Source organism: Pyrus communis, chromosome 14 (genome assembly GCF_041283825.1).
Source record: "Pyrus communis isolate YQ-2024b chromosome 14, ASM4128382v1, whole genome shotgun sequence".
Lineage (NCBI taxonomy): Eukaryota > Viridiplantae > Streptophyta > Magnoliopsida > Rosales > Rosaceae > Pyrus > Pyrus communis.
Genome location: NC_142578.1, coordinates 23,394,723 through 23,405,279, shown reverse-complemented (window position 1 = coordinate 23,405,279; position 10,557 = coordinate 23,394,723). Strand labels below are relative to the sequence as shown.

General features: G+C 37.5%; 2 protein-coding genes across 2 annotated transcripts; both read left to right on the top strand.

Moving 5' to 3' along the window:
* The first annotated feature begins 4,680 nt into the window (after positions 1-4,680).
* LOC137712783 (phosphatidylglycerol/phosphatidylinositol transfer protein) lies at positions 4,681-7,367 on the top strand. Its single transcript, XM_068451945.2, has 4 exons — positions 4,681-5,000; positions 5,470-5,571; positions 5,733-5,893; positions 7,068-7,367. Exons 1-4 carry the CDS (start codon positions 4,904-4,906, stop codon positions 7,173-7,175), a joined length of 468 nt encoding a protein of 155 aa, XP_068308046.1. The 5' UTR covers positions 4,681-4,903; the 3' UTR covers positions 7,176-7,367.
* Positions 7,368-8,882: 1,515 nt separating this feature from the next.
* LOC137712001 (uncharacterized protein At5g39865-like) lies at positions 8,883-10,188 on the top strand. The gene has a single exon (XM_068451154.2). It carries the CDS (start codon positions 9,117-9,119, stop codon positions 9,987-9,989), a length of 873 nt encoding a protein of 290 aa, XP_068307255.2. The 5' UTR covers positions 8,883-9,116; the 3' UTR covers positions 9,990-10,188.
* Positions 10,189-10,557: the final 369 nt, after the last annotated feature.

The following is a 10,557-nucleotide window of genomic DNA, read 5'->3' as shown; positions in this document are numbered from 1 at the left end:
GCTTAAGAGTGTTCTTAAGTAACACAATTTCACTGGCATTATCACCGGTGACAATGAGATCATCCACATAAATAAGAACCACTAGGGTTCCACTATAACCAATTCGAACAAAGAGAGATGAATCTGCGTTGCTTCTCTTAAAGCCAACTTCTTCAAGAACTGAACTCAACTTTGAATACCAAGCACGAGGGGATTGTTTTAATCCATAAATGGATTTATGCAGCTTGCAAACCAACTCAGAGTCATTGGATTGAGGATAACCATGAGGGAGTTTCATGTAAACTTGTTCTTCAAGTTCACCATTCAAAAATGCATTTTTTACATCCATTTGATATAAAGGCCATGCATGGTTAATAACAACAGATAACAATACTCGAATTTTGTTCATCTTGGCTATAGGAGCAAATGTCTCCTTGTGATCTACCCTAAAAGTTTGAGTAAAGCCACGAGCTACCAGTCTAGCCTTGTGTCTTTCCAAGGTGCCATCAAAGTGAAACTTGGTTTTCTACACCCATCAACTTCCCACTGCCTTTTTTTCCTGATGGTAGTTTGGTAACATTCCAAGTTTTATTGTCATCCAAAGCCTTCAACTCTTCCTCCATAGCCTTTTTCCACTCATCTTGTTGTACTGCCTCCTGAAAGCTTCATGGTTCAGAAGCATTGGATATGGAATTGAGAAAGCCTGCATGCTTAGGTGCCATTCTTTGGTATGAAAGGTACTCAGCAACTGGATACCTTGCATTGTAAATCACATAATCCAGCAGCCTTGAATGATGGTGACGATCACGAGAAGGATTTCTTCTTCCTTGAGGAAAAATAAGTGATGGTTTTGGATCCTCAGAAGGTGAATGAGATGTAGGTGATTGAATTGATGACTCTAGCAAAGTTTCCTATTCAACACTTAGAGGATTCCCATATTCTCTATCAGTGGACACAGATATACTTCCATCACTGGTTGTTGGACTTGGTAAAGGGAACTTTTCAAAAATATTCTCCCCCTGATTTAAATCATCCACTGATTGTTAAAGAAAGGTGTAGTTTCATCAAACTTTACATCCCTTGAGACGATGATTTTCCTTGAAGAAGGATTGTAGCACTTGTAACCTTTTTGTGTTGAAGAATATCCCAAGAAAACACATTTGCTAGCTCTTGGATCAAGCTTGTCACGATGTATTGAAGCAATATGAACATAACAAGTACAACCAAAAACTTTCAAATGAGACAAGTCAATATTTTTTCATTTCATTACTTTGTAGGGTGATTTTTGATTCAGCACCCTACTAAGTAGTCTATTGATCAAATAGGTAGCAGAAAGCACACCTTGGGACCAAAATTTCTTGGGAACATTCATATGCAACATTAAGGCTCTGGTATTCTCAAGCAAATCCCTATTTTTCCTCTCGGCCACTCCATTTTGTTGAGGAGTGCCAACACAACTTGTTTGATGAAATATGCCATTGGAACTTGAGTATTAAGACATGTTATTTGACATGTACTCAGTACCATTGTCAGACCTTAAAATGTGAATATGACAACCAAAATGAGTTGTTACAAGTTTATGGAAATCTTTAAACACATTCATGACTTCAGTCTTGCACTTTAAAAGGTATAACCAAGTAATTCTTGAATAATCATCCACAAATCTTACAAAGTACTTATAACCGTCAAAAGATTTAATTGTAGGTCCCCAGATGTCTGCATGAACAAGTTCAAACAATTTACTAGCTATAGACACTGAGGAATTGAAAGGTAACCTAGTAGATTTTGAGATGTGACAAGTATCACACTCCAAACTACTTTTACACATTGTGGAAAATAAAATGGACAAAACATGGTTTGAAGGATAAGCAAGTCAGTGATGACAAAGTAGTTGTTCCTAAAAAGGGTTTGAGCTGACTTGAAGACTCTTAGGTTTTGGGGGATCCTTTGAAAGATAGTACAGCCCATTTAGGAAGAAATCCTCACTAATCTTCCTCTTGGTGACTATGTCCAGAAAGGTGATCTGATCAGGAGAAAAAATAGCATGACAATTTAGTTGTCTTGTGATTTTTCCTACTGACAAAAGCTAAAATGGAAAGGAAGGAACATACAAGGTTGTTAACTCTATTTGATCGAAGATCAACTTAATTTTCTCTTTTCCAACAATTGAAACACCTTTACCATTTTCTACTGACACTTGTGAGAAGTTTCTCATTTTTTCTAAGTCATGTAAATGTGAAGATTTGTTTGTCATATGGTATATGGCTCCTGAGTCTATTATCCAATAATCATGCACAAGACTAGCATTTAAAGGAGTGGAGAAAGCTTTCAATATACCTGGAATCTGGTTACTTGAGCTTCCATGATCAGAATCAGCAAGAAACCCAGCAAATTTTGCTTAGCAATGTAGTAAGGTTTTCGATTCAAGTCCCAGTTGTGTTATCTAGATCTCCACTTCTTCTTTTTTCCTTGTAAAGAAACAACAAACTCATTGATCCAGCTTACTAGATTTGAAGTGAAGTGAAGTCAAGCAAACTTTCACTTAAGGAAAAAGGAGCAGCTAAAGCTGCATGATTAGCCTTGTACAAAGGTGGTTGTGAGTTTCTCTGGAACCCCTTGTTCTTCTGGAAGTTTGGCTTGAGCTCTGAATGGAGAATCCAACATATGTCAATGGTATATCCACCATAGTTGCAATGTTTGCACTTTAGGTCAAACCTTCTACCCTTGTCTCTTCTATTATCCGAGAACTTGTGGTTGGAAATATATGCCCTAGATTCAGGCAAGCTGTTTTTGGTTTCAAGGTTCATCACTTTCCTCCGAGTTTCTTCACGTTGAATAATGGCACATATACTTGAGAAAAAAGGCAACTCACTGTTCATCAGAATGTGACTACGTAGATCTTCATAGTCTGAGGTAAAACTCGCCAAGAGTTAAAAAATCTTATGTTCTTCAGCTCTCTTCAAAAGCACAGAAGCATCTGTGGTGTGAGGCATATGCACATCAAGCTCATTCCACATACTCTTGATATCACCCAAGTGTTGAACAAAAGATTTACTCGCTTGCTGCAAACCTACAAGATCCCTTTTTAGTTGAAAAATCCGGATAACATTGTTTTGATTTCCATACATTTCGCAAACATTCTTCTAGAGATGAAAAGAAGACTATGAGTAGCTAAATATCTCAACTAGCTTCCTTTCCATGGAGTTGAGAAGCTAGGACATGACAAGTTGATCCTTGCATAGCCATGTCTCATATAAAGGTGATGAGATTTCAGGTGCCTGAATGATTCCATTCACATAACCAAGCTTTGATCTTCCACCGAGAGCAAGTGAAACTACTCGTGACCATGGAAGATAGTTGAGCTCATTCATCAAAACTGAACTGAGTCTTTGATTTGGATTAACTTCTACTTCAGTAAAATTTGAAGTGGGTGAAACACTAGAGCTTGCAACATCAAGACTGAGAGGGTTGTCCTCAACCATTTGAAACAGCTATGTAAGAACAAAGAGGTTGAAGAAGATATGCGGAGACAGGCCACTATGGTCACTGCTCTGATACCATATTGAATTTCAAGGTTTGTATATTGATCATAAACTTTTACAAGGAGAGATCCAAGCTCTTTAAAGAGCCAAAGAAACTGACTACAAAATAGTGGGCTTCAGCCACTACACAATCCCATGATTTCTGCCCTAACAACGGGACAAAACAAGGACTAAACAAAAAACAATATACAAGTAAGGAAATCCCAGATTATAGGGAAAAAAACATTGACAAATGAGAAGTATGGTTGAATAAGAAATGAGATCACAAGTTGGAAGGTTGTAGTCATCACTTTAACCCATAACTTAGCTATAGTGATAATTACAACCCATACTTATGATTGTGATCTATTCCAAGAGTTTTTAAAACAATTGAAAATGTTTTTGGTGAAAATGTTTTTGAAACCAATTCTTAGTAAAAATTCAAGTAGATCATGGAAAAGCACGTGAAATGTTTGCTATAAGAAACACATATATGATGCTTTTTCTAAAAGCACTTGAAGTGCTTTTGAAATCCAAAATCAATTTCACCAAAAAGTTTTCTTTTTTGTTTTTTGGTTGAAAAACAGGGCTAAAAGCAAGGGCGCAAAAAATTATACTCAATAATAAATCTAGATCGGGACATCTCAAGTCAATCCTCACGGAAGAAACTAACTGTATAAGAAGGAGGAGAATCAAAATAAAAATTGCCTAAATCTAAATTAAGACTATAAATCGCTAAACTGTTTACAATGAAATTCCTTTTCCGATAGACATGTCAAAGTTCTCATTGCCAAGATCTTGGAAGCAATTCTCGGCACGCCAAAACAAGGGACCTAAGGGATAATTATTGTTAGCAACTTGCAACACGAAAAGTGTTTATAGTCATTGTAAAAATATATCTAAATAAGACATTAAAATAAAATTGATTAGGACAACTTCAAAATCTTTAATAAAACATCTTCATACGAATTTGAAAATATTATTAAAATATGTATTTACACCTTGTTTTGTCAAGTATTTACAACTACTTTTAGAATTAGTAAAGAAAATAGTTGTTTTTTTACCAAAAAAAAAAAAAAAGTTGTTTCAACCTAAATAAAAAAGAAAAGAAAGAAAAGTATAGAGCACGAGCCAGCGAAGAAAACCGTAAATAAGAAGTCTCTATTAATCGGTTTCAACTACCGTTCCTGTTTGTCTTTCTCCAACCAAAAAGTCGTCGCTCCTTCAGACTACTTCTTCCTCTTCTCTTCTTAGCTATCCTATTCCTATACATACCTTCCTTCCTTCATCCAAATTCCTCTTTCTCTCTCTCCGCTGTCTTCTACTTTTATAAACTCTAATTTCTCGCATAATTTATAGATAATATTGTTAAATAGAATCGGAGCAGCGCAATCTGTGAAGATATGGCTTTTCAGTTGAAGTTCATGGTCCCCCTCATCCTGCTAGTTTCTCTCTCTCTGGTTGCCCCTCTCATCCAAGCCAAGGACGTCAACTACTGCGGTGGGTTTCCCTCTCTAACCCTTCTCTCTTTCCTTCGATTTATGAAAGCATCATACTTTCCTTTCGGAACAAGTTTTCTATTCTCTGTTTGTTTTCTGAGAAAATCGGAAGTTTTCCACTTTTTACAGTAATTTAACTGATTGTTTCGTTGTTTGTGGTCAAATTTGATTCGGGTTCTTCTGTTTTTGATGCAATCACAACAAGAAGGAATCTTTAATATGTATATGCATCTAAACTCTCGAGCTGAATAGACAAAGTTGGTTAACATCTTTGATATGTATTTGCAATATTTGATTATTTAAACAAACAAATAAAATTTGGGTTTTGTTTCTCTTTCGATAATTTTGGTATCGGATGCATGGTTCAATGGAATGGTGTTTCGGTGTCGAATTTTATTATGGTTTGTTTATTTCTTGTTATACTGGTGTTGGCTAAATGAAACTTAAGCGGATTTTTGGAATATGTTCAGATAAGAAGGCTGACTATGATGTCAAGGTCTCCGCGGTTGACATTACTCCTTACCCCGTGGCGAGAGGCAAGCCTGCCAGCTTCAGCATTTCTGCAACTACAGGTCCTAGTTCTATCTAACACTTAAAACTTTCTGGGTGATTTTTTGTTTACATGTCATTGTTATTAGATAAACACAAAAACGACTCTGGATAATCGAACATCGTCTGAAGACTTTTTGGGAGTTTAGTTTTGACTAGAGTAAACTTGTATATGTGGTAACAGGTACATCGATCTCTGGAGGAAACTTGGTGATTGAGGTTTCGTACTTTGGTTGGCACATCCACAGTGAGACTCATGACCTTTGCGCAGAAACATCTTGCCCTGTTTCAATTGGCGATTTCGTGATTGCCCACTCGCAAGATTTACCCGGATATACTCCACCTGTAAGTCCTCATTTAAGTTTCTCAGTGTTACTTGTGAGCTGTCTCTACAAACTTGTGTAAGCGTATGAGTCTAATTGTTGGTTTCCATCTATGCTTCTACAAAGTTTAAGGTGATCCCGTCCGAAAAACAATGAAGTAGTTTATATTAACTGTTAGGTTGTCTTGTCACATTAGAAAGGGAATGGAGACAGTCGAAATCCTTATTATCACGTTTGGTAACCATGTTGCACAGTTTATCGCTGTATTGATACATGTTTGGAAAGTGTTACTTGTTTGCCAATATTTCTCATCGCGCTTATTCTGTGTAGTGCGAAAAGGACATAAAGCCAATCAAGGTTTTTTATTTTTCCTAATAGGACCAAAGTGCCTAGTCTTAGGGATTCAATGGCGATTTTTTTTGTAACCAAGTTGTTGATACTACGTCAAGAATATTTAAACATATTGAGTTTTTTTTTGTTCTTCTACCCCTCAATTTTGCATTATATGTCTCTTTTCTGGATAGTTATGTAATCCTTTAAAACAAACTCTTACGCTATGCTCGTCCGAGGGACTTCCAAGTCCCAAGGGAATTAGGCCAAGTGAGGAAGAAATAAACTATGAAGGAAGAATAGAAATGCACTCCATGAGCATTGCAGAGGCATGTATGAGGGTTTTGTATTTGGGTCCTCCCAAGTGGTGATATCCAAATCCCTCTCATATGCCTTTGTAATGACAAGAAGTGCATTTCAAATCCGATCTATCTAACGTTTTTTAGTTCATTCCTTAAGTTGTCTAGGAAGTATGTCATTTCTGAAATCTTTGTCATGTGTTTCTTTTAGGCATATTCAATTCAGTTTCCGCTTACTTATCATAACTTATTACAGTTCTGTCTATAGAATTTTGCATATGAAAGTAGAGATTTGACTTTAAATGAGTCAATATATTTTTTAGTTGCATTTACACTGTTAATTGCAGAGAACAAGTAGCAAATAGCTCATGGGATAATGATTGGATTATCTGTGTATATAATATACGTCATTCCAAATTGCTAATGCATTATGTTTAATTTGTTTCCTCTTGGATTCTCTAATTGCTTTTTGAATCACTCTGTCCCCGTCATCATTGCCACTTTCATCATCTCTTTGTTTATATTCGTCTGCAATGTCCTGTGTTTTGACCAAGTTTGTAAATGCAGGGTTCGTACTCTCTTAAAATGAGGCTGTATGATGGAAACAAACATGAGCTGACATGCATTGCCTTCGATTTTGACATCGGGTTTGTATCATCTGTGGCTGATAGTTAAGTGCGTCAAATGTTGGTCATTTGGTATAGCTATCTAGAACGTTACACTGCATGTAAGAAGAATTCTCTCGTTCCATACTTATAACTTCGCTGGTACGTTGTGATGTGTAAATTATTATCATTCCATCTACTTCTTGTTGAGACAATTGAAAGTTAATGGCACGGGAATTAAAATGCGAGATCTTGTTATAGTGTGCATGGTTAAGTATGATCATAGGATGATAAGCTCTGTCCAATTATTTTGGTTCTTTCGGCTCACCGTTATATTAGCCAAATCACTGAATAGCTTCACTGGCGTCGCACAAATTCATGTGCAACTCCAGAGTGCCATACTTCATTCAGAAAACTGTCCTTCAAATTCAAACACCATATAGAAATTGGTGGATGGCTACTAATGAATGTTCGTATGGTAAGGATATGTGGAACTTGTTCTTGGTTTGGTAGTAAATTTCTTCCCAATGTTCGAAGAGGTCTCAAATTTGGATTCTTCACTTTCGTATTGATGTCCTAAAGAGAACTAGGTTGCTTTCAGCCGTCCGTCACGGTGGTCCCTCGTTGCCAAACGGGTTAGCAGCCCACCCAAGACGTTGTATCCCCAGTCAGTGGCCGATCACATACTCGCATGGTGTGTCAATGCCGGAGGAAAAAAGTTGGCTATGCCGGGTTTGTAACCTCTCTTCTCTGATGTGCCCAAAAAACTTAGGTATGTCGGGTTTACACCACTGTCTTCTGTCTGACGTTTCACATGAGGAGAGAGATGAGATGATAATGTTTATACGAAATCATTCGAACTCGTGGGCATAATCTGACTTGCAAACAATTAGTTTACTAATTAGCACAATTAGTGGAGGGTTTTGAGCTGAACATGATGGGTATCATCGTGGTCGGGTGTAATTGCGTGTACAAAAAGTTTGAGTTTCACTTTAGCTGTCTTCTCGAAGGGTTCCTCCTAACTGATAAAAATTAAAAAGAGGAAAAGGAGAGCTTTGATTTTGCTCGCTTGAGATTCAATCATGGCCTAATTGGCACACCACTTGAGATTCAATCATGGCCTAATTGGCACACCATGTCTCCCCGGAATTATTTCTTGTCCTGTGACACATGACCAATTAATTTACTCTCGTGATTATTCGTGATTATTTGGTGTAGTGACATCCGTTCTCTATTTAGTTAGAGAAAATCTTGAATTCAATCTCATACACGAAAGATGTTGGTTAAAAACAAAATAAAAAGGTTGTTCAAGGTATGTTATATTTTAGACAAGTCATTAAAGAGAATTTTGTGGGGATTTATGCATGGTTATTTAGGTACGAGATAAACCATCATCGGTCATCTTGAATTGTTTAAGTATGACAAACCTAATTTCAACATAGGATCCACTTTTTTATTTTTTATTTTAATTTCTTGAGTTAGTAAACTCAAGATATGTTAGGAAATGAATATTCGACATATCCGTTCTTCCTAATAAATTACAGTGAAAAATAACCTACATAAAATATGAGGACAACACCAAGGTGGCGTCGTCCATAACCCATCACCTCTTGCCATGTGGAAAGTTAAAATTCATAACATGGTACTATTCACCCGAAAAACCATGTCCTCTCATCAATGAGTATTTGAGTCATTTACTCTTCAAATTAGGTGGTGGAATTAATCACAATTACACCACTTAATAAATCATGAATTATATTTGGTGAAGGGTCAATTAGCACTAATAGAGGGAGGGAGAGGGGGTGCCCCAGCCTCCCACCGAAAACTCTAGAAAGCATCCCAACACTTTAAACTTTTTGAATTGTCAATTTGGAGCAACCGGAAACCAAAAGGGAGAATGTCATCCACTATGGACATTCAATCTCCTGACCAGTCCTTTTCACCCCAAAACACTCTTCCTTTTATCCTCTCCCACCCACTCTTTGTGATCGTCTCAATGTGATCATATCACATGCCATTCCATGAACCAAAACAAAAGTCAGAGATGAAAGGAATGAGAGGAAAGTTTCTCAAGAAACTGAAGTCCATCCCAACAATTGGCACTTTGAAACATGGCCTGCTCTTTCAGGTCAATCCCGCGGAAAAGTTCTCCAATCCGAACCATCAAACACCGTCTTTGCTTGTTCTCAAACACGAAGATGGCCAGAGGAAGAACAATCTCTCAGCGGAGCTTGTAGTTAAGGAATACAAAGATGAAGATATGGGATTGGGTTTTAATGTTGTCTATAAGGAGAATGTTACACCACCCTCAATGGAAACCAAAGAAACAGGTGTGGAGGCTGACATATTTCATGATGCAGAGGATGATGATGAGGATGATGAACTTCCTTGTTTGTTAGATTTCGAAGAGAAGTGTCCGCCAGGAGGAGGCGATTCTGTCATTCTATATTCAACAAGCATGACAGGCGTTAGGAAAACATTCGAGGACTGCAAGGCAATCCGTTTTTTGCTGGAAAGTTTCAAAGTATCAGTGTATGAAAGGGACGTTTCGATGCACATGGAATTCAGGGAAGAGTTGTGGACGTTATTTGGCGGTAAAGTGATCCCTCCGAGGCTTTTCATCAAGGGAAGGTACATTGGTGGAGCTGAAGAAGTTATAAGACTTCATGAGCAAGGCAGGCTGAAGAAGCTCTTAGAAGGAATCCCAATCAACCTGTCTAGCTCCCCATGCACCGGCTGTGCCAACGTGCGCTTCATTGTGTGCGTCAATTGCAATGGCAGTCGCAAAGTTTTCACGGATGGTGATCATGAACACGACGAGTTGTGCGTTAGATGTCCGGAGTGCAACGAAAATGGTTTGACTAAGTGCTCCATCTGCTGCTGAAAACTAAACTAGTGTTTCCTGTTTTCTTGTTATAACTTTTCGAGTTGTAAGACGCTTAGTGTTTGTGATGCCTTAGCTTGTCCGAAGTATGAAGAACTAACAATTTGATGCTGTAGAATTTCAGTTGTAGGGATCTGATATGTATAGTAGATTGTAATATTTATAATGTTCTTTTCGTAATGAAGTTTTCAATTCCATTCGTTTCGGTTTCAAAGCCTAAACAACTGCAAAACAGCCTTTTTTAAGAGAAAGAAGATACATTAGAACGAGAAATCACGAGTACAACCGGAGCCAAGTTCGTCAAATAAAAAATCAGGGTACGCTGCTGGCGGTAGCGACCTATCCCCAAATATGAGTATTCTCTCGGCCTAACTTAGCAATAGCATCTACAAGAAAATTTGCCTCTCTAAAAATATAGCTTCAAGAAATATGGATAAAAGAGGAAGCGATCCACCGAATGTCTTCAATAATAGCCTTCAGACGCCAAGGAACACTGCATTTGTTTTAGATATAACATTATGCTTGAACTAGATTTAGACTCATTTAGTTTGGATTATGTCATAATAGT

Excerpts from the sequence above, each read along its gene's own strand:
- LOC137712783 (XM_068451945.2), top strand. The coding sequence starts at position 4,904 with ATGGCTTTTCAGTTGAAGTTCATGGTCCCCCTCATCCTGCTAGTTTCT. Across the intron at positions 5,001-5,469 it reads CAAGGACGTCAACTACTGCG|ATAAGAAGGCTGACTATGAT; the intron begins GTGGGTTTCCCT and ends GAATATGTTCAG. Across the intron at positions 5,894-7,067 it reads TACCCGGATATACTCCACCT|GGTTCGTACTCTCTTAAAAT; the intron begins GTAAGTCCTCAT and ends TTGTAAATGCAG.
- LOC137712001 (XM_068451154.2), top strand. The coding sequence starts at position 9,117 with ATGCCATTCCATGAACCAAAACAAAAGTCAGAGATGAAAGGAATGAGA.